General features: G+C 45.1%; 1 protein-coding gene across 1 annotated transcript; it reads right to left on the reverse strand.

The window, feature by feature from the left end:
• Nucleotides 1-3,035: 3,035 nt before the first annotated feature.
• cacna1fb (calcium channel, voltage-dependent, L type, alpha 1F subunit) lies at nt 3,036-24,649 on the reverse strand. The gene is made up of 39 exons (XM_049581084.1): nt 24,579-24,649; nt 24,452-24,478; nt 23,817-23,977; nt 22,355-22,580; nt 22,071-22,278; nt 21,427-21,547; nt 21,034-21,109; nt 20,836-20,902; nt 20,700-20,760; nt 20,428-20,530; nt 19,851-19,980; nt 18,499-18,558; nt 17,094-17,200; nt 16,411-16,498; nt 15,692-15,799; nt 14,204-14,256; nt 13,955-14,101; nt 13,357-13,558; nt 11,190-11,348; nt 10,973-11,083; nt 10,561-10,644; nt 10,197-10,325; nt 10,039-10,104; nt 9,649-9,740; nt 9,056-9,215; nt 8,806-8,933; nt 8,397-8,493; nt 7,994-8,096; nt 7,593-7,694; nt 7,244-7,374; nt 6,762-6,893; nt 6,614-6,674; nt 6,179-6,395; nt 5,955-6,062; nt 5,704-5,840; nt 4,933-5,045; nt 4,627-4,828; nt 3,865-3,965; nt 3,036-3,778 (listed from the first exon to the last, which is right to left on the reverse strand). The coding sequence occupies exons 2-39, from the start codon at nt 24,469-24,471 to the stop codon at nt 3,515-3,517; spliced, it is 4,635 nt and encodes a 1,544-aa protein (XP_049437041.1). The 5' UTR covers nt 24,472-24,478; nt 24,579-24,649; the 3' UTR covers nt 3,036-3,514.
• Nucleotides 24,650-24,685: the final 36 nt, after the last annotated feature.

Genomic DNA, 24,685 nt, shown 5'->3' on the forward strand with positions numbered 1-24,685 from the left:
CTATTCATTCCAGTGGAGCTGCTCGCATGCTGCATACACAGTAGAGTTTCTAGCTTCCTGGTTTACCTCCACAGTACGCGGCCCACTGAATATGTGCAGTAGTGTTTCTCCTGCTGGCCCCGCCCACGAGATTTTTAAATCTCTTTTCTAGGAAAGTTTTACAAATATAAATCCTCAAAACTTCAGAATAGAAAAACTTTTTTTTTTCAATTTTTCTCCCTTTGTTTCGTCCATTTGTCTGTCTTGACTAAAATGTTACCAGACCGAATGGTTCGAATCTTTTTCAATAGTTGTGATGCTAAAATGTTTCCACTGATTTACAAACGTCTCTCTCAAAGTAAGTCAATGTAAAAAAAAGTCTTTTTGGGCTCAGTGACATCACGTGATGAACCAGGAGGTTTTAATTCAACCGTTTGGTCAAAATAGCACGGATCTGTCAGGGGAACAGGATACAGCGTTAAACACGGGGCTGTGGTCATTCCCATTAAAGTTTCTCAGTGGCACATGAAGCCAAAATGTTTTAGTTGCAGCATATAACATTACCCAGATGACCCAGGGCTGATAGACACTGTGTGGCCCAGAGCGCAGGCGCACTAGAGACATAAGGCCTGTACACATGCTGCATCTTTAACCGCCCTGGAAAACACAAGGTCAGGCACTGGGTGCTGCTCTTGTGCCTTTTTTGTGCCAACTTTCAAGTGCGCATTTGCAGTTTGCATCTGAGGTTGCTAAGCAACCATATCAACCCTGAGAGCAGAGTTGATCTACTTCCTGTGTGTCTGTGGGACAGATGTGACGCTCTGACAGCTCTGCACTAACATGATCAACTTCTCCTCCGTATTTATCACACACTGATATTTACTGAAGAAGGAAGGATATCTGTCAGCTGTGATTGGTTGGCTCTTGTCACATGACATGCGGGGCGCACTGCTGCGTTCCAGAAGTCGAACTCAGGGCACAGTCATCGCTCCTTGAAAAATAGGCACTTGTAAACACGTGTGTGCCTCGACGGTGTCGCTCTGGTGTTTGAGCGTGCCTGCTGTACAACTACATTGAAAACAATGAATTTAAGGACACAAAAAATGCAGCATGTGTACAGTACGGCCCTTCAGGGTCACGGCCGACTGCAACTGAGCGTGACCAAGTGTGGCAGAGTGTCATACCTCCCCTGGCTGAACAGCTGACCTCTGGTGTGGCTCTCCACTAACTTAAATGGGAATTAAATGTCAGACCAAATAGATCAATTCTTGATGGTGAAACGAGTCATTTCGAGGGCTGTATGCCTCTCAAAAAAATTCATCCACTGATTTACATAAGACTCTTTGCCATGTATGTTGATGGTAAAAAGTCTTGGACCCTGGAAGTTGCAGTACCACTGTTTGGCCACTGGGAACACTGGCTTCAAAGCCCGGCACGCTTCCTGGTGGGACTTGATAAATGCTGCTACACAAGCTAACACTGCTGTGTGAGTGGCTAATGTTTGGGTAGACTCACAAGTCAGTCTTTAGACGCTTTGCTTAACTAAAGACTGATGACTTTCTCCCTGATTTTGTGTTTAGATGGGCGGATACAATTTCAGAGTTTAAAAAACTCCCTACGTTGCAGAACCAATAGTAAATCTGCAGGGCGGTCCTTCGGTGGCTCGCTGAACTCTTGTGCTCGTAAACATAGTCCGACTGTGTTAAAAGTCGCTGTAAGTCCTTCATTTCCACAATCTTGTGGACTGAGCACACGTTTGATAAAACGGAGTTAAATCTCTCGGCATCCATTTTCAGGCTCTCTGTGTGTTTGTGTCCTTGCGGACAAGAAAAGGGGGAGCGTACATTTCCATGAGGGCGTGTCCTTTTAAAAAATGCAAGAGGCGTTGATTTGTTGCCGGCCGTTTTCACCGGTGTGTTAAACACACTTTAGAAAGGAGTGTCCCCAGACTATCAGAAGGCGGAGATCTCTGATTGTCTGGTGGCGAGACTAATGTTTGGCTAGCTTGTTGCAAAGTGCTGTAGACCTTTAAAACATCACAACATAAGCATTTTATATGGGTCCCTCTGTACAGAACCCTGCTGGGAGGACATTTTCCTGTGAGCCGACCCTGAGGTTAGCGTCATCCTGGCCCCCCCCGTGGTAGTTTTCCATTGGATTATTGCAGAGAATAAACTCTGTGACAAAGAAATGTTTGTGATATTTACAGGTTTTGTTCAGAAAGATAATCTTCACACATGAACACCACTTTCATGATTTTTGAAGCATAAATGCAGTCGCTGAAGGTAAAAAGTGTTTTGCTACAAACTACACCACTGTCACAACTTCAGCGTCACCACCACAAGGCTGTAATGCCGTGTTCGGCGTGACGATGTTCTGTAGTCTCACTGAGCCACTTGTTAGCAACTGTCTTTTTTAAGACTTATAAAAGCTTCTAGATTCACAGTGGGGAATTTACTGATGTATTTTATGTTGTAGAACAAAACGTGAAAGTCTCTTGAGCTTGTGTCAAAAACCAACCTTATTTCAGACATCTAACCTAAAGCACACTGAATGCTAACTGATTTCTGGGTTGTAGGATTCATTCCTGTTTAGCCAGCAGTGTTTGGTGCCTGCCACAGACTGTGTAAAGATGAACGACGTGACAGCTCCCCAAAAGTGAAGCCAAAACATCTGGATCACACCTGATGGCTGCAGTATAGGTCATAAACCCCGCCCCCTCTATGTCAGCAGATGGGTCATGGGCCAAACTGTTATTTTAGGTCGTTTTTAATCACGCTGCTTTTTGTTCAAGTTTCTGTTTTCTGATAAGTTTGGTTTAATTAGTTATTTGATGCTATATAAATTTGATGTCATGATTGACAGCTGTGTGAGCCAATCAGTATGCTCCTCCACCAATCGCGCTGCTTGTGATTGGGTCAGACAGGTGTGCAGGCAGGAACTCAACACAGCAGGGGTCACTACTGCACAAACTCTAGCTCTTAATGACGTCACCAGTGTAAGATGACAGAGGTCATATCTGGATATTTTGGCTTAACTTTTGTACAGTGGGAGGATGTGGAGGCGCGTCGGCCATCTTGACATACAGTCTGTGGTCTGTGCAGTAACTCTGAGCGTGCTAACGCCGCACAGCTGCTGGTGGTCGATACTTCGTTGGCGTGGGTGTAGCTATTCCCTCTTTAAGCTAACTGGCTGCAGCACAGTGCTAACCTTTAGCTGGTTAGCTGTAACTGTGTTTACCTTCTTATAAAACAACACAACCTGTAAAACTAGCAGCAGTGCATTGTGGGTAAAGTGTGATTCTGTGCAGCTTCACCACAGCAACACGCTGACGATACACGTCACAATGACGACTTGACAGCGCTGAGTCACACTCTGCTGACCGCCATCTTCCATCGCTTTTCCACCAATCTCGTCAGTCAGTATTACTCTGATTAAACCCCGCCCTCCTCTCTGTCTTATCACCTGATTGGTCAAATGTCTTGTCAATCACTGATGCTAATCTCAGTCTCATCTGTCGTTGGTCCAGAGGCCATCAAAATGATGTCACACAGGTCATTTCGTCGGCCAGCTCGTCCTCGTCATGGCCTGTCCTGATTGGCTCCTCATCACTGTAGAGCGCGGCGGGGTCAGCAGCAACGCTGCTAAGGAAACTGTGGCTCCCGGTGCCGAGCAGGTCGCTGGCAGCAGACTCCATCTCGTCCACCGTCATGTGACAGGCGTCTGCTATCTCCCGCTTCGCAAACGCCACGAACTTCGGATCCCGGGCGTACAAACCGAGACCCTCGGAGATCAGAACCTGCAGAGAGCAGAACGAAGAGTCACTGAGCGGCTGCGGGTTCTAAGTTACTGATCAATATCAGTGATCGATCAATGTCTCCTCACCGCCTCCACCAGACTGTCGGCTGAGCCTCGTTTCTCTGTGAGCTGAGCGCCGAGCTGCGAGGGGACTCTGAGGGTGGTGTACGCTCTGTACGGAGGAGGAGCTGCAACCACAGTCACATGACACGAGAACACACTCATGTTTAAAACTACAGACCGCTGTTTATGTTGGATAGAAAATGATTCTGGAGATAGATATCAGTGATATTTGACATGTGTGTGGATTATCATTCTGACACGTCTGTGCCCTTACTTCTTGTTAAACAAACATTTGCTGATGAGTGAGTCTGATGATGACATCACCAGGAATCATCAGACCGAGTATTGTTGTCTGTAAACAACCAGCTGTGTGACGTTAGCTAACGTAGCAACATGAACACACTGACAGTGAACATTCACGTGTCCTCTGAGCCTCAGGTCTCAGTGTTAAATCCTCAGTTAAAGACTTCCTGTTTCTGTCCTGATGTCACAGCACTGTTCTTTCCCCAAAAAGGGGGCGTGGCCTTGACCGTTGATGATGTAATGCAGGTCTGGTTCATGTCAAAGGTGATTTTGTGTGTGTTCTTACCTGATGTCCCTGCAGGGCCTCCATACCAGGCCGGTCTGGGTGCTGCACCCGTCACACTGACACCTGAAAGGTTAAAGTTCATGTTTACAGATCACCGTTAGCATACAGCCTGCTGTTACTGAACCACTGTAATGTTTGCTAACGTGTCATCGCTGCTTCCTCTGAGACATAAAACATTTCAGTTGGAGTCTCCTCACCTCTTCCTGCTCCTCCCTTCTTCACCTCTCCTCCTCCTCCTCCTCCTCCTCCTCCCCCCCAAGTTGGGCTGCCTTCCTCCTCCACCAGGATGAGGGGAGCATAGAGGAGGCGACCACGCCGTGGACACGGGTTTGCCCAGGACGCCGAGGAGGCTGCTGAGGAGCGACCGGAGGAGTGACGAGACTCGTAACTGCTGAAGGTCTGCTGAGGAAGAGGAGCGAAGGGTTACACACTCTGTGTGTGTGTGTGTGTGTGTGTGTGTGTGTGTGTGTGTGTGTGTGTGTGTGTGTGTGTGTGTGTGTTACCTGTGTGCGTGTGCGGCGTGGAGGGGAGGTGGGGTGGTACGTCCCAGGGATGGGCAGGTCGTCACTGCTGCCCTGCCTCCTCAGACACTGGATGTTGAATGATGGCTTCCGACCTGACAGATGACATTAAAACAAACTGCTCAGTGATGATGTCACTCTGTCAGTGATGATGTCACAGGTGTGTTTGGTTCAGAACAGTTCAAAATGAGGTGAGTCACTGCAGCTGCTCTAAGAGTTCAGGAACAAAGACCACGCCGCCATCACATCCTGTTTCTGCTGCAAGAGTATTTAAGCACACCTGATGCCATCCTCCACCTGTCTGCGACCCCTTCACCTTCGTTCCCCCATCCCTTCATCTCCTCATCCTTTCATCTCTAGACCCTCATCCCTCCTTCCCACATGCCTTGACCGTCTTCCCTTCATCCCTTCAACCCTGCATTTGATGTTATTGATCATTATTGATCATTGGTAAAGTCAGATGCTTTGGTTTGGGATTCACTGATGTTCACTCCTGTCCAGGAGTAAACAGGGACAGAGCGGGGTTCCTCAGGGTCGTAGTCTGGGACCTCTCCTTTATTCTATATCCATAAGTGATCTTGTATCAGTATCAGATCAAGCAAAAACAGTACAGTGATGTATGCAGATGAACACACTGATGGTGTCTGAACTGAAACGAGACGCAGCGTCACCGTCACCTCAGAACCATCTGAGTCTGTTACATAAAACAGAACCCAGAGATCCTGATGGTTCTCAACTAGGACAAAGGGTCACCTGTGGGCGTGGCAGGAAGAAGGCGTCTCCTGGTGGTCCTCCTGCCCTCGTTGTATCCGTTACCATAGCTACTGTTGGTGTAGGGGGCGTGGCCATCGTAGTGGTCTCTGTACAGAGGAGGCTCTTCAGGGTAATGTCTGCAAGGACACACAGACACACACTGAATAACACACACACACACACACACACACACACACACACACAGGTCTGTCTGTCTGTCTGTCAGTAGACTACCTGTCCACCTGTCTCACCTGTCTCTGGAGGTGATGCTGTCGTTGTCCTCCTCTCTGCTGTAGTAACCCTGCTCTCCGTACGCCTCCATGTCTCCGTTCCTCCAGTACCTGTCCCTTGAGTCCCTCCTGCACAACAACACACTGTGATTGGCTGAGACACTTCATCACCTGACACTGCAGCGTCTAGTGGGCGTTACAGGAAGTGAACGGATCACACTACAGTACTAGATGTTCTGCAGTACCTTGCGTATTTGTGGTATGACGGTCTCTTGTGGTCCAGCAGACCGTTCCTCACTGATGGGCGGCGCTGATGGTGATGATTGATGGATGACCTCATGTTGTCTCCACGGCGAATATGTTCATCACGTTCGCTGCCATTTGGCATCTTGGTGAGAGAGCCAACCCGGTGAACCAGACCTCCATTAGACACGCCGCCATCGCCCACCACACCGCCAGGACCTGCAGCCAGACGGGTTTTTTCTTTTACTGACACAATGATCTTAAAGATTTTTGTCCCAAATCAAAATAAATGTTAAATAATAAATAAATAATATTTTGATTCATAAAACGTAATATCTAACGCTGCGTGTTGTTGTTTTGTTGTCTAACGTCTGTTAACTAACCAAATGTAACCACAGTAACATGATAAGGTCACATGATGTAATGTTGTTGTTTACCAGTGGGCGTGGTCAGTATGGAGCCTCGGCGATCTTTCTCTGGTCCGAAGCCATTTTCACCCTGCGGACAGACAGACAGACAGTCAGATAGATAGATCAGCTGTTAATACACGGTCACATGACTCTCATTACTTGTTTAAAAACAGACCTCATACGCAGCGTCCTCCTCCATCTCTTCATCCTCCATCATGGCCTCATCCTCTTCCTCCAGGTCCTCGTTCAGAGCCAGACGCATCTCTGGACCGAGATCCTGCAGAGTCTTCAGACCGGCTTTACACAGCTGCAAACACACACACACACACACACACACACAGAGTTTAGTAAAGTTGTTATAACCATGAAGTCCCGACGACAGACGGGATGATGAACAACTCTTTTGCAGATCGTGAGAAAATAATATTGACAGTCAGTTGATGGTGATGAATTTTCCATTATCGTGATAATCGTGTGTGTCGTGTCCAACAGACCCAAAGAGACTGCTGGGAAACCAACAATACACAACACACCAACCTTAAAAAACAGATCTTAATCAATCAGTATTTCATATCAAGATATATGATGTCATTTCAGAATAGCAGAAAATATATATAAGCTTGTTCATACAGTATACACAGAGACAGACAGACAGACCTGGACAGCAGACGGGTTGGTAGCGTCTGGCTCTCCCGTCAGATTTCCTTTCTCTTTCCTCTTCCTGAACTTCCTGAAGTAATCCTGAATCAGGAAGGTCGCATAAAACTTCCCGACTGTCACTTCCTCCTCTGCAGGACGACACAGAGCAGTCAGCAGCAGTATTTACTGTGGTATTAGAGAGTTTGTGGTGTTTACAGTTGTGTGATGATGTTTGTGGTATTTGTATTGTCTCTGTTAGTATCAGCAGTGTTTGTAGTGACTGTAGTTATATTTGTAGTGTCTGCTGTAGTACTCGTATTGATTGTTGTAGTGTTTGTAGTATTTATTGTATCAGTAGTATTAGTACCTTCATGTGGTGGTATCACTTCATCCAGGAGTTTTGGTTTCATCCTCTTCCAGATCTTCTTGATGATCCCCCTCAGCTCCTCGTTCTCCTGGTCGGGGTTACCTAGCAACAGCACGGCGTGGGCGAGGCCAAATACAAATTACGATAATGCTGAGTTTATGTCATATCACAATTATCATGATTATGAGTTTCCGATGTGCGCGCTGTGTTCACATCAACAGCTGAGTTATGATTCTCGAGAGAAGCTCTGGCTAAATAAAACCAAACAAACATGGACGCCTCCCCTCAGACATGTATTAACCTTAAACATGGCATGATATCGTCACAGTGCAGTATTTTATAATCATACAACATTCCTGATGACGTGAACAGACAGACAGCTCTGTGGACCAATCAGATACCTTCAGTCTTGATCTTGAGGGCGGTGCGAACCAGAGCGAAGAGCGTGGCGTTAAAGGTCACCATCCCGTCACTGTTCAGAGGCATGTTCATCGCTACGAGGCGCTGAGAGGGAGGAAGAGGAGCAAATGTAGACTGGAGCATGCACTCATATTATGGGATGTCAGTGCATCTTTACACCTCTGAATGAACTCAGATATCGTACCTAAGTACAAATTCAAGGTATTTGTACTTTGATACTTGGATTGAATAACAGACGCATTAACAAACAGCAGCAGAGGACCCACATCAGAGCCCTGAGGGACTCCACAGGGGTCAATATTCATTAAGTTTAAATAAGATTGTTCCTACATTACATTTATGAGTCTGTGTGATAACTCCAGTATACAGTGCTGTATAATTTACCTTACAGGCCACTCTGTGAGGACACAGTTTCCCAAAACCCAGAGGAGGCTGAATCCTCCTGAGCAGAGCCACGACGTCCAGGTGCTTTATACGACCCCTGAGAGAAGACAGTACGATACAGTACAATACTTTCATATACAATAAAATATAATACATCCACTGAGACAAGACAGCAGAGAACATTACAATACAAAACTGGTGGATTCAAGTCCTTATGTACAAGACGCAAAAGCACTCTACAAAAATACTCTATTACAAGTAAAGTCCAAATTTTATATGTAGAAGAATTAGTAACAACTTAAAGTATTCTCTTAATGCAGAGTGGCCTCTATTAGTCTCAGTAGTTACCCCTGCTTCCAGTCTTTGTGCTAAGCTAGGCTAACGGTGTGAGGAAACAGAACAAACATACTTGGCCTCTGGATCGTATTCAGACCAGATCCTCTTAAATTCGTCCAGATGATGTGGTCCCAGAATCGACCAATCACGTGTCAGATAGTCAAAGTTGTCCATGATGACGGCGACGAACAGGTTAATGATCTGAAGGAGACACAAACAGTCAGTGTGTGTGTGTGCATGCATGCGTGCTTGTGTGTGTGTGTGTGTGTGTGTGTGCGTGCGTGCGTGCGTGTGTGCGTGCGTGCGTGTGTGTGTGTTCTGACCAGGAAAGCACACAGCATGAAGAAGCTGATGAAATAAACGATGGCGAAGTTGCTGCCGCAGCTGAACTCTTCTCCTGGTTCGTAGTCTGACTCGGGGTCACAGCGTTTACCTGGCAGACTGGCCAACATGATCTCCTGCCACGCCTCACCTGTGGCACACCTGCAACACACACACACACACACACACACACACAGTATTTTTTTTTTAAGATTATGTTTTGGGCTTTTTGCCTTTAATGACAGGACAGAGAGTGGGGACTGACATGCAGCAAAGAGCCACGAGCCGGATTTGAGCCCGTGGCCACTGCAGCAAGGCAATGCCTTTGTACATGGGGCGCCGGCACTATCCACTACGCTACTATAGAATACTTGCGACAGATGAAGAACAGACACATGAGCAGCAGAGATGGAGTTATCCTGACTACAGTTCCCATAATGCACCTGGACCATCACCATACATTTATTCACCAGAGAAACAAAAATGTAATTAAGAGTCAGCAGAGTCTGTCCAAGAGGACGGGAGAGATTAGAGCAACTCATTTATGAGTCTCATACGAGGAGGAGGAAGAGGAGGAGGAAGAGGAGAATCTTACCTGAAGAGAAGGAGAACAGCCTGAGGAAATGTCTGAAAGTTGTTGTTTCTGTTGATCTGAGTATGATCCTGCATCGCAACCTTCCCAAAGGTCTGACAGACACACAGAGACACAGACAGACAGGCAGACAGGTTAGAGAATTGTCTCCTTCATCAGTTGAGCCCTGTTCCTATGGTGGAGGATGTGACACAATGCTCTGTAGTATCTAACGAACATCACAGATAACATGGACGACACACACGCAGACGACTGAACGAGGATGAAATCTGCACTGAACTCTATGAGCTCTGAACTGTGTCGTATTCTGGACCCGTCTCAGGGAGGAGTCTGGATCGTGGTTGTGCATCAGGTCAGAGCGCCACCTGCGGGATCACCTCTGCATGAGCTCACCTGCATCCCGATGACGGCGTAGATGAAGAAGATCATGGCGATGAGCAGAGCGACATACGGCAATGCCTGCAGACAGACAGAGAGGAGGTCAGACTGCTGCCCTGCAACGAGGCAGCTCCCTGTTAGCCCCGCCTCCTACACATAGCCCCGCCCCTCACCTGCAGCGACTTGATGAATGTCCACAGCAGCGTCCGAATCCCCTCTCCTTTACTCAGCAGCTTGACCAATCGCATCACTCGAAAGAGACGGAAGAAGGTGATCGACACCCGAGAGCTGTCCTCCCCACTCTGAGAGACAGACAGAGAGACAGAGGGACAGACAGAGAGGGACAGAGAGTCATTTGAATGAAAATCATTTCAGTTATAAACCTGAACACTGAAGTCAGATGATGCGTCTTCATGGTGTCTGTGAGGTTGTTCCTGTCAGTCACAGCAGAGGGCAGCGTGCGCCACTAAAGAGATCACACGGTCTGTGTCATCACCTGAGACAAACCACAGCACCTCCACCTGTCTGAGTACTCACGCTGAACTCAGTCACCACGATGTCAACGACGCTGCCGACCACGATCAGAGCGTCAAACGAGTTCCAGGCGTCCACAAAGTAATGCTGCGGGAAAAGAGACGTTTATAAAGTGATGTCATAACCTCCGGGTCATCAGACTTTAACGTCAGATTGAAATAGGTCAATCTTTACAACACACATCTATAGTTTGATCAGTGATGTCATCAAACAGCTGCTCACTGGGACTATTTTCACTGGCGGATTAATCCACATATGGTGCTGCGGTGAGTATTGGTGTCAACAGTGTGAAATGAACCACAGTGTGTGTGTTCATGGTGAAGTGTGTGTCACTGATGTGTGTTTAACAGCCACAGAGGAAGAAGAGGATTCATCACTGTACGTGTTATTTTGCAGGTGCGTTTGTTTTTCTCACCCTGAGTCTGAGAGCGAGCAGCTTCAGCAGCATCTCCACCGTGAAGAGTCCGGTGAACACCATGTTGAGGATGTCCATGATGTAGCTGAAAGTTTTAGACTGTTCGTAGTGCTGCAACACACAAACAAGGATTTTAGGACATGAGACACACCAGACTGAGTGTGTCGAACATCAGGCAATCTGTCTGTGTTCATCAGTGTGTGTGTGTGTTACATACCTGGACAGCCAGTGTGACGGTGTTGAGCAGGATGAGGACGAACATGACGTACTCGAATCCTGTGGAGTTGATGATGGACCAGAACTTATACTGAACCGGGTTCTTTGGGATGTAAAGTTTCAGTGGCTGAGCCTTCAGAGCGTACTCCACACACTGACGCTGCACACAGGAAAGGGTTAATGTGTACCGCTGTACTAACAGCGCATACTCCACACAAAAGGGGGAGACATGTCAAATAATTTTTAAAGTGCAGGGGAGGCACTTATGTTTTTTTTTTATTTAGTCTTAGGGGTGGGGCATACACATTTAAATGCTGTAGTTTGTACTTATTTCACTGCAGATATTTAAAGCAGCTGTTCGGAACTTTACGTTTTCATTGATTATACTGCCCCCTTTGGTCGAAGCGGTATGACACCCACAGCCTGGTGTTGTAAAATTCCGACTGCAGCCGGCAATTACCGCATGCATTTGTTTTGGAGAGTGAGAGGAAGATCATAAATGTTCTGGTGTAGCTCTGAATTTCTTATAAACTGAGGACAACTGCCTGCTGTGTATTTGTGTTCATGGTCACAGTCACAGATAATTTTGTGGCGTTTGTTGTAACATTACTAGACAAAAGCGGTTCACATCAGCTAACGTTACATTTAGCTTTCTTATAACTTCCATGTCGTCATATATTGAAGTGAAACAACGTCTAACAAGTTGCAGTATATTCTCTAAATAAAAACAAAAATGACATACCTGTCGATTAGGAAAAGGGCCAACTCGGGATCAGTTTAAAAACCTTTCAAATCTCTCAGCTCTCTCCACTTGGTGAATGCCCGACTGAGGTTTACACGCGTTTGGGCTGGAGCCCTATCACTGTCCCGTTTAGCCTTCTTCTGTTCTTCTGTTCTTTTTCTTTTAGATGGTGCTCCTTCTTTATCCGCCATGACATCAAAAGTGCAACCAAGTCCTTATAGACACATCTGGTAAAACTGTTATGTGTTCAGCAATGCCCGTTGTGTACCACTTACTCGGAGAACGCTCTCTGTAAACACGGCTCCTTCTTCTTCTGTGGTTTAATGGCTGCGGGCTGCTGTGGGCGTGCAGACTTACTTCCGCCTCCGGGTGCCGTATTCTGGTTTGCTGACTTCCGTTGTGTCTAACCCGACCGAGGCTACGCTAAATAGCCATATAGAGAAAGGCTGTTTGTCGCTGTTGGGTTCAAATAAATATGCGGATCTTCAAGGCGGGGTGATACGAACTAGGGACAGTTTTATAAATGGTAAAAAGTTCCACACAGCTGCTTTAAACAAAAAATCTTTCTTTCAACATTTTGGCATGACAAGGCAGGTTCTCTCTAAAATCTTAATTAAAAAATCGATCTTTAAAAACACTTTTTAAATCTTTCTTTAAAGGGATAGTGCACCCAAAAATGAAAATTCAGCCATTATCTACACACACGTGAGCGCGGTGCCCAGAGAGGCAGTCAGAGCTACAGGCTACAATGAGGCTAAAAACAGAGTTCAAATGAGGTTTTTCCAAACAACTTTTTATGTCAGGGCTTCAGGACACTTGGATCACTACGGACGAGCAGTATGGAGATATTTTGTGGTTTCAATGATGTGTTTTTGGACGTTTGAATCTGGGGCGCCGTCAGCCTCCATTAGGTGGAGTTGTGTTGCTACCTCCTCTCCCCTTGGATCTCTGCAAGTGATGTGAGGACTCTAAAACTTCACCTGAGCCTCCCTCGGCATATGGGTGAGTAGATCATGGCTGAGTTTACATTTTTGGGTGCACTATCCCTTTAAACATTTTGACATGCCAAGGCAGTTTTTAATCAGAAGCCTCGGCTTTCTGCTGCTAAAAGAATAAAGGTTCTGGCTGTTATGGTTTTTAATTTAAATAGATGTATTCAGGATTGTGCAAACAACCATCTCCTGCAGCCGTTATGAGGAAATGACGGCGTCATTATACCGAAATACCACGTTTTCACCGCACGTAAGGTAACGTAACATTTCTTATGATTTGTAACTATATTCATGGACGTTTGTTCTGGACGGACATCAGAGATGATGAGAGGTCACACTGAATTATATCAACATGTGCTACATGACTGTGTTCATGTTTCACTGAGTGATGAAGAGGAGGATGAAGATGTGTGTGTGTGTGTGTGTGCTCTTACCTGGTTCTTGTCCAGCTCACAGTTCTTGTACTCCTGCTCTCCCTGCTCTCTGAACGTGATGATGACAAAACCCACGAAGATGTTCATCATGAAGAAGGCGATGATGATGATGTAGACGATGAAGAAGATGGAGATCTCCACCCGGTAGTTGTAGATGGGACCAGAGTTCTCCCCGTTAGCATCGATGGCTTTATACAGCAGCCTGGAGAGGAATAATATCTCCCATCAGCCACTGCTGCACCACATGTGACATGTGACATGACAGACTCAGGGACACGTTAATACATTTATAACATTTATAAGATCTGATGTTTGGTTATTAAATGTTTATACAGGTCCAGATGAAACCATCAGTCCTTTAATCAATGAGTGCATTGATCAGTGTTAATCACTGTGAAGTATTGGTAAGAGTGTTGTATCAGTAACAACTGTAATTTATTAATAATAAAATGAATCAACCTGACAGACTGTTACTGAGGAAACATTTATTAATGATACTGTGTCTTATCAGTGCTACAGGATCTGAGCACTTCACCAGAGCATCAGACTGTTGCTGTTCGGTTGGTTAAAGTTAATAAAGTTTGAATTGCAGACTCACGCGGGCCAGCCCTCGAAGGTGGAGACGGTGAAGAGCGCCATCATCCCCATCAACACGTTATCAAAGTTAAAGTCACTGTTCTGCCAGATCCTCTCTCTGACCATCGGCAGGTTCACGTCTCCGTCTTTATACACCACGAAGGTCCCTCTGTGCACACACACACACACACACACACACACACACACACTCAGTGATGTCATATCTCAGTGTTTAAACTAAAGTCTGTCTCCGAGCTGAATAAAAACGTACTTGCACTGTTCAGGAGTGTGTTTGGCTTCATCTGTGCAGCGATAAAATTTACCCTGAAACACAAACATACGTGACTCATGACATCAGTCAGACTGTAAACAAATATAAACAAATATAAATAAAGTTGGTCACGTGCAGGAAGTCAGCAGTCAGAGGGTAGAAACACTTAAGGTGATTTTTGTGTCTGAAGAAGTGACGTCATAAAATGAAACTTATATCAGTCTGAAGACTAAAACTGATTTTAATATTTAGCTTTAATATCAAATCACATCAGAAAACACTGTCACACATTAAATACAACATTAATGTGGAACAAGTGACGTGGGACTTTTTGTTATGTTGGTTTTGAAAATTCTTCTCGAAGAGGACAAATGACAATAATATCTGTACATCTCCACTCTGACGGGGGCCGATATATAAACTAAAAGCCCCACCCCCTGGTTGTATGACTCCACCCACCAAAGTCACCAATTCAGTATCTGACCAAATGTCTCCCCTTCTGTTCCTGAGATATGACGTTAAAACATGATGATGTCACAGTCAAGCTGACCTTTGACCTTTTGACCTTCATTATTTTATCCTGTTAGACATTTGTGTCAAGTTTGGTCAGAATCAGCGTTTGATTCTTTAGTTATGGACAAAAATGTTTTCTGAGGTCACAGTGACCTTTGACCTTTAACCATAAAATTCTAATCAGTTTATTCTTCAGTCCAGGTGGACGTTTGTGCCAAATTCAAAGAGTTTCTCTTAAGGCATTTTCGAGATATCATCTTCACAAGGATGAGACGTATGTGCGTACGCACCAACGGATGTACGAATGTGAGGATGTACGTAGGAACATACGTATGGACGTATGGATGGACCGACCACCAAAAACATAATCCTGCCGTGGCGATCGCGGCGCAGAGGCATACAAAACAAAGATCTCATGATATTATAGAGCACATGTTGATGTGGACAAACAGCTCTACTTGTTTTAACAGAATGTGTGTGACAGATATCAGCTCCTGTGGAAACGTCTGAAAATAAGCCTGTCTCAGAGGAGGACGTCCTCGTCCTCAGAGATTTGGACAGACGGACTCAGTTTCTATAAAACAGGTCAGAAATATTAGAACCTGATTTTTGAGTGTAGAAACAAACTGAACAAACATTTGACGTCTTCCAGCAAGAGAAAGCTACGGATAATAAAAGTGATGAATCCTGTTCTGTTGAAGCTGATCACTGTCACATGTTTAGGATTTACAGATGGTGCAGTTATATATACAGTAGGTTACTTGTAGATAACAGGTCTGATTGGCCAGATGTTTGACATTAACATGAATGACAGACTAACAGTGAGTATACAGTACTTCCTGTTCACAGTCTGTAGTAAGACGTCCCAGTGTCTCCAGCTCTGTGTCGTCACACTCAGTGTTCACAGTCCGTCCATAAAGACGTGAGCTCACAGTTCGTTAACAACAAACACAAGGAATATAAAAACTGTCTCACCTTGAAGAGTTGGACTCCGATGCAGGCGAACATGAACTGAAGCAGCGTCGTGACAATCATGATGTTCCCGATCGTCCTGATCGCCACAAACACACACTGCACCACATGCTGCAACACACAAAACACACAAGAACACACATTAAATAGGTGTCAGCACATTATGAACTCTGATCAGGAGGTTCCACATCGGCCCCCACTAACAGCTGGTCCCCACTAACTATTGGTCCACACTAACTACTGGTCCACACTAACTACTGGTCCACAGTAACTATTGGTCCACACTAACTATTGGTCCACACTAACTACTGGTCCACAGTAACTAATGGTCCACACTAACTACTGGTCCACACTAACTACTGGTCCACAGTAACTATTGGTCCACACTAACTATTGGTCCACACTAACTACTGGTCCACAGTAACTAATGGTCCACACTAACTACTGGTCCACACTAACTACTGGTCCACAGTAACTAATGGTCCACACTAACTACTGGTCCACACTAACTACTGGTCTCCACAAACTGCCGACTGCCTTGTTTGAAGTTCGACTGAATCTAGTAACTGTACATTAATTTTAAACTCCTCAAACATCCAGATTCACAGGACACATTAACAGATCTCTGCAGGGTCTGTCCTCCTGGTATCCTGTGATCATGTTTTTAATCCACCCACACACACACACACACACACACACACACACAGTCAGTGTGTGGTTACCTTCAGTCCTTTGGCTCTGTTGATGGCTCTCAGAGGTCGGAGCACTCGCAGGACTCGGAGGATCTTCACTACTGAGATGGCACTGGAGCTGCAGACACACACACACACACACACACACACACACACACACACACACACTAAGTCAGTCGACTGTTTACATCACATGTAAGGATTCAGTACATTCAGAGATGTAGCTGCTGTTTTCTACCAGCAGAGTGCGCCACACACACACACACACACACACACACACACACACACACACACATTAATACTGAACTGTGAAGGATCAGAGCTTCATGTTTGACTCCAAAATGTTTCTCACATCTCTGCTGATCAGTTCCTGAGTCTGTGTTTGCACTGATGTTTTTCTGTCCACATGTCTAAATGCACTGAGTTGCTGCCATGTGATTGGCTGATTAGCTTTTTGCATTAACGAGCAGTTGAACAGGTGTACCTAATAAAGAGGCTGGTGAGTGTGTGTGTACACATATATACATATACACATATACACACACACATATCCATATGTATAACCTCAACATAAACCATCCTGATGTTTTTATCTGTTAAAAAGAAAATATGTAACGATACAGCAGGTGAAGACTTCCTGCCTCCAGCTGTTTGTGTGTGTGTAACATGGCTGCTGCTGCTGCTGCTGCTGATGATGATGATGTGATACTGACTGCAGGAAGAAGGAGACCAGAGACACGCTGACGACCAGCAGATCCAGCAGGTTGAACCAGTTCCTGCAGAAGGAGCCCTGATGGAGGAACGCTCCGTGGACCGTCATCTGTCACACAGACAAAGATGATGATGTTTGAAAAACAAGAGAAGAAGAGAAAGAGTTGGTCTACCTCACACAGGCTCCGCCCCCAACTGGACTCCCTGGGTAATTCTCTCCTCTGATCACAAGCGAGCATTTGCCGCTGAAATTTGCATAAATGTAGCCAGCCAATCAGGATGTGTCTTCCTGAATACATGTGCACCCACAGTATCTATAGGACAGGAATGACAGCATCCTGACCGCCCACTGATCAGCTGAGATCAACTTGACTCCCCCTGACGCAACTAAATGTTCCCATGCTCCAGGACGACCTGGGAAATAAGGTGTGCAGAGTGTCTATTCCTTGTCTTCTGACCCCTGCAGGGTGAGGCCATGGCTCCGCCCAGTTTGGCTGCTCCCCACCGTGGTTGGCTGGTGCTCCCTACGACTCAGCTGCAGAGGTCATAAAGAAGCAGGCGGGCTGCGGCAACTAACCGTTACCCGGCAGGATCAGTGTGGCTGGGTCCATGTTATATCACAACAAGACGTTCACTCAACAGGCTCCACCCACTTTATGCGTAGAGTTGTAGAGGGCGGAGCCTGTGTGAGATATAATGAAGGTTACAACATTGTAACCCTAGTTCTATAAGCACAGGCGGAGCCCTCGACCCAGTAATCTTGTCACTGGGTGCAGGATGGCAGACACCATCATACAGCTCTGAAATACACTCTGGGCTCTGCACATATTTGGGTCGGCATGTCCTGTTCAAATTATGGTGGGGGGTGCCTGCTCGTGGTTGGAGGAGAGTGTTACTGACAGAATCCAGTGAAGACATAGAAGCCAAGATGGCGCCTATTCATTCCAGTGGAGCTGTTCGCCTGGAGCATACGCCAGTTTCCGGGTTTACGTCCATGATATGGTGTTTCTCCTGCTGGTCCCGCCCACGAGTTCCCGCTCAGCTCGTAGACTTTACATTGTGATGACAATACAGATTTTCAAATCATTTTTTATCGGATTGAGGAAAGTTTACAAATATAAAACCTCTATGGATTCAAAATTCAGAATAAAAAAGAGTCATAATTGTCCATGTTCACAGTTTGTCTGTGTCGACAGTTTCACAGACGTCTCTTTTATAATGCTGGTCTCCGGGGAAAATGATATTTGGACTGCAATAGTGTGAGTGGCCACCGGGACAAAGGAAAAGCAAGGCTGAGCGTGTTTCCTGGGGGCCTGAGCAGAGGGCTCTGCCTGCGCTAATAGAACTGGGGTTATAATATTGTAACCTTCGTCTCTTCCTCATTTACGGTGATGTTTTTTTTTTTACCTTTAACAGAATCTCCACGGTGAAGATGGAGGTGAAGGCGTAGTCTGCATAACCCAGAATCTGCACACACAAACACAGAGACAGAAAACAGAGTCAGGTTCTGACTCGAACTTCACTTTCACACAAAGTCATTGAGTCATTTCAACTCAACAGGCTGACGAGTCATCAGTGTTAAAAAAATCACATTCTGATTCAAGCCAAAGTTGGATTCAGACTCCAAGTCATGTGACTCGAGTTCACACTTCCGCCCGCTGTCACAGGAACCAAACAGATCACCTGAGACATTAATATGAGGTTTGAGTTAAAAGGTTAGTCTGATTCAGGCTCTCACATGTTTTTTCCATGTATTTTGAAAGGCTGTGATCATGTGACCAATGCGCTGACGGCAGTAAACAAGGAAGCATCCCAAGCTTCGCCTAGGCCTTTCCCCGGAGTGGCGTCTTCAGATCTGAGTGAACTTTGAGTCATTTGAAGGAACATCGTCACCATGTTCATAACGTTACGTTAATTACGTAACTGTATTAAGGACATGACATCATTCGTGGGGCACAAATTCATAGGATATCTTATGAACCGTTCTACGAGAATAAACTGACTACATGACTCAGACTGTGTTTTAGTGATGTCATCATGATGTCATCATGTTCACTGATCTCAGCTGTTAGTTTTACTGGTAGAAACGATGAAAGACACCAAAGATGAACTTGACATCAATACGCAGGTTTTTATCCAGAACAGACACGGCTAATAAAAGGTTAACATCCTGCATGTGTGTGTGTGTGTGTGTGTGTGTGTGTGTGTGTGTGTGTGTGTACATACAGTATGTGTGTGCTGATTGTATGTTAGCAGTCATTTCTTTTCTCAGCTGCTGCTAATTGCTATGTCTTGCATGAAGCCAGCTGCTGCACAGCAAGTGTGTGTGTGTGTGTGTGTGTGTGTGTGTGTGTACAGTTTTCTCAGGATCAGACAGTAAACTGGTGATTTTCTCTCCATGTGTTTCCCTCTTTAACCCGGTTAGTCACTGACCCACTTCGGCTGTGTAATCTGCTGAAGCCCCGCCCCCAGCTCTCAAACCACAGAGGTGTGTGGACGACATCATCAACGACATAATCGCGATGAGACCTCGCTGATTGGCTCTGAGTTTGAAACAGGAGTCTATCACAAGTCCACCAAAAACTCATCACTCATTAGCTTAGCCACAATGCTACATTTCATTCTCATGGTTCTGTGATGTCACTTTTGAGTGATGTCACCGTCATTAGTTCGATCAGATCCCACCTCCCACAGCTGATCCTGCTAACAGCTAACAGCAGCTAAGCTAACGCTCACACACACAATGTTTGTGGACTCACGTTGTTCCTGAAGGAGTGCGCTCTGATTGGATCCTCGGCAGCCAATGAGCAGCTGCTGAGGATGATGAAGACGAGGATGAGGTTGGTGAAGATGTGGTGGTGGATCAGAGTGTGACAGGCCACACGGATGCTGCAGACAGACAGACAGACAGACAGACAGAGAGAAGAGGTGTTCAGGTGTTACTGCAGACCTGTTCGTGCTGACAGACAGACTTCATCTTATTTTTGTTGGCGTCCATTATCTGATGTCATAACTTAAATTCAACCAAACGTCATTCTCTAAGTACGGTGGCAGCTGCTGGGACGTCACTATACTGACTGGATTATTACATTTCTCCCAGTTACAGTAATCCCAGTTCCTGAGTGTCTGTCTGCTGATTACTGCTGGAATGTAACTAAGTACATTTTCACTAGTATTTAAGTAAAAATCTGAGGTGCTTTTACTTTACTGGAGTATTTTAATCTCTTCTCCACCACACTGCAGAGGGAAATACTGTACTTTTTATTCCACTAATATTATCTGACATCTTTAGTTACTTTACAGATGAGGATTACTGCTGGGCGTCGTTAGACTCACGGGTTTGTTTTGCTGAGGCAGAAAAACGCACTGCCTTCTGGGATTGGAAGAACCTTCTCTTTAGGAGGAGCCAGGTCGGCCATCTTCAACTGGACTCCTCCATCTGACAGGAGGAGAGGAGGAGACAGGAGGAGAGGAGGAGACAGGAGGAGAAAGAAGTCATTACTTATAAGTTTAATTTGAACTAAATCATTTAGGCATCAGTGTGTTGTCTCTGTCTCAGATCGTTCAGCTCGTCTTCACACAGTTTAATAACTCTTTCACTAACTGACCGTCTTCTCCTTCAGGAAGCTCCTCCTCCTCCTCGTACTCGGTGTCTTCATCGATGTCCACCTGCAGAGACAAACAGCCGTCAGACGGACAGACTACATTTACGATTACAGATTAAAGTCAGAGCTCCATCTTCACCTTCGCTTCCTCTTCTTCTCCTTCTTCTACTCCAGCCTCCCCCTCCTCCGCTCCCTCCGCCTTCTTCCTGTAGGAACAGGAAATAAGAGACCACCGTGTTCTCCGTCTTTTATCGCCTCCATTTACTCCTTTCTCCTCCCTCCCATCCCTGTTTTATGTGTCCTCTTACTCTCCCTCCCTTCATCCCTCATCACTCACTCTTTCTTCTTGTCGTCTCCGTCTCCTCCTGCCAGGTTGTCCACGGCGATGGCCAAGAAGACGTTCAACAGGATGTCTGATACATGTTAAGAACACCCAACAACATCCAACTGTCTGACCTCAGCTTATTTTGGTGATCAATAAGTCACATGACCAACTGAAGGCTGGACACGAGGAACCACACCGGAGAAGGTCAGATCATCTGAAAACATCTGCTGAAGATGAGTGTGTAATTTATTAAACGCCGTCACAGGCTGAAACTTTGACATGATTACAGAGAGGAAATGTTCCCGTGTGGATGAGAACACCCGCTTTGTTCTGGATGTCAGTGAAGGCCTCACTGAGAGAGTTACATCATAATGCACCTGTTGTCAGGCTGCAGGTGAAGGATACAGTTACCACAGATGAAGAGGATGACAAAGTAAACGCAGACGATCATCCCTGGAAACACCGGCCCTCCGTACGCCATGATGCCGTCGTACATGACCACGTTCCAGTCCTCACCGGTCAGAATCTGCACACAGTCGACATCAGGATGACACGAGGAAGACTGTGTGGAGTGAAACTAAAGACCTGAGACTGGCTGTGCAAAACACCTTAAGTTGTCTCCTTGAATATGACACTCAAGGCTTAATTCCTCCTTAGCTGAGGGACTTACACAGCTGCACAGAATCCCTAAAAAGTTAAGGAAAAACGCTGACTCATTTACTGCGTTAAAAGAAATTTGTCATGTCACTGGAGAGGCTGGTCCTGAAGAACCTCAGTAATCATCACTGGAGCCCTGCAGTTTGCCTTCAGCCCCACACTGGAGTGGAGACGCCATCATCTTCCTGCTGCACAGAGCTTATACTCACCTTGAGGAGGCAGGCAGCACATTTGCCTTTATACACAGAATTGACTGAAAGTGATTGATCTTAAGGAAACCTTAATGAGAAGACTTAAGGGTGTTTGGTGCAACTGATTTTAATCTGAGGAAACTTTAACGAGGACTTTAGGAAAATCTTATCTTAAGGTGTTTTCAGGTGCAGGTGTGTTACCTGGAAGCAGGTGAGCAGCGCCTGTGGGAAGGCGTCGAAGGTGCTGCGTTTGGTCTGCGTCTCGTCAAAGTTGAACTTCCCTCCGAACAGCTGCATGCCGAGCAGAGCGAAGATGATGAGGAAGAGGAAGAGCAGCAGCAGCAGGGAGGCGATGGACTTCATGGAGTTCAGCAGGGACGCCACCAGGTTGGACAGAGCCGTCCAATGGCTGAGCGGACACAGAGTGATGTCAGAGGTGCGCTCAGCGAGGAGCAGTACGAGCTGCGTCAGGTGTGTTTTCTCACCGTGTGACCTTGAAGATCCTCAGCAGGCGGACGCAGCGCAGCACTGAGATCCCCAGAGGAGGCATGATCTCCAGCTCCACCAGGATGGTCTCCATGATGCCGCCACACACCACGAAACAGTCGAAGCGGTTAAAGAACGCCACGAAGTAATGAGCCAGACCCAAACTGTACATCTTCAGCAGCATCTCCACCGTGAACAGAGACAGCAGCACCTTGTTGGCGATGTCTGTGGTAATGAATGGGAACAATGGGCTCCAACATTTAACAGCATTAAACTGATGAACACATGAATGCATCAATAATCACAACACAGTCATCTCATACTCTGCTGAATGAGTCATTTTAATTTTGGTATTTTAAGTTTATTTTAATACCGATGCTTTTGTATTATTACCAACATTTAATGACTTTTACTTTTAACTTCTTAAATTTTTGTTGACTAAAAGTTCTATCTATCGATCGATCTAAAATTTTGACTTTTTGTCAACGAGAATGTTTTGAATTTTTGTTGACTAAAATATTTTGAATTTCTGCTGTTTAAAACATTTTGAATTTTTGTTGACTGAAATATTTTTGAATTTTTGCTGATTAAAACATTTTGCATTTTTGTTGACTAAAATATTTTTGAATTTTTACCAATTAAAACATTTTGAATTTTTGCTGATTAAAACATTTTGAATTTTTGTTGATTAAAATATTTTGAATTTTTGCCAATTTAAATATTTTGAATTTTTACCGATTAAAGCATTTTAAATTTTTGTTGACTAAAATATTTTGAATTTTCATAGACTACGTTTCGAATTTTCACCAACTAGAATGTTTTGAAGTTCATCATCTAAAAGTTTTAATTTTTGCCGACTAAAATATTTTGAAATTTCATCAGCTAGAACGTTTTGAATTTTTATCAACTAAAACTAAGAAGGATAAAAATGACTAAAATGTGACTAAAACTAATAAACGTTTTTGTTTCAAGACTAAATTTAAATTAGGTGTAAAAACCCCCACAACAAACCCCAGGGTGTACTGTGATGCACTGTAATTTTAATTTTAACTATTTGAAATTTTAACTTTTTTTTAAGTCATACCAGTGTTTTATTTTTTATTTTATTGTAAGTTACACTATGTATGCGTCTACTCATGAGCCAAAGTAACAAAATATCGTTTAATATGTACACCGATGGTGCGTTTGTTGAATGACAATAAAGCAAGTCTAAGTCTAAGTCTGGAAGCTCAAACACACACACACACACACACACACACACACACACACACACACACACACACACACACACACACACACACACACACACAGAGGGAGTAATGACATTACTCCCTCTGTATCTTTACACAGACAGCAGCTGTTTGCTGTTGTATTAATATTCTGAATGTTTCATAGTGAACCTTTAATAAAACACTGCTAATATCCAAACAGTGTGTGTGTGTGTGTGTGTGTGTGTGTTACCTTGCACTTGTGTCAGCCAATCAGGTTGGTTGTAGTGCTCGGAGGCACTGAGGGAGGTGTTGAGGAAGACGAGCAGCAGAACCAGCCAATAGAACGTCACCGATTTGACGGCAGTGCGACAGTTCCTGCGACAGACTCGATTCCACCGACGCAGCGTCCGACTGACGGAGAAGAGAACGGTCGTTAGTGAAGTGTGTGAGGAGTTAATGATGGACGTCAATGGCAAACGCTTTGTGTAATCAGTGAGGCTGACTGGAAACACTTCAGGTTTCACTTGTGGAAATGACACGTGGACGAGTTAAAATGTTCATTTAAGATATCTGTGACTCTCTACTGCCGCGACTACTCTCTGTAGTTTGAATGGAAGTCAATGGTAAAAGGTGACCAGTTGTAATTAAGTTACAGATATCTACAAGGAACATTTCCACTAGAAAGAAATGAATTACTGACTCAAGAATTGACATTTTAACTGGTGAGAAATTAATTGAATTCTTTGCTTAGAATTGCTGCTACGCAAAATTAAATTATGGAACGATAACAAGTCCAAAAGTGACTGTTGAATCTACGACTGCTTTAAATGCTCTGATTAAATGTTAACGGTTTACCACAGGATGTCCAACAGTCAGTGAACTCACCAGCAGCCGATCTTCATCATCCGAGAGCTGAAACGAGACTCGAGTTAGTTCAGACACTTTCCTGGTGTTTTAGACATGGGGTGTGTGCGTGTGTGTGTGTGTGTGTGTGTGTGTGTGTGTGTGTTACCAGCAGGCCTGGCAGCAGTTGGTGTGTTCCTCATCGATGTTTTCAGTGTTTTCAGACGCTGTTTCACTGGCAGGAAGACTTGCTGAGAGACAGACAGACAGACAGAC

Source organism: Epinephelus fuscoguttatus, linkage group LG7, assembly GCF_011397635.1.
Source record: "Epinephelus fuscoguttatus linkage group LG7, E.fuscoguttatus.final_Chr_v1".
NCBI classification, from domain to species: domain Eukaryota; kingdom Metazoa; phylum Chordata; class Actinopteri; order Perciformes; family Serranidae; genus Epinephelus; species Epinephelus fuscoguttatus.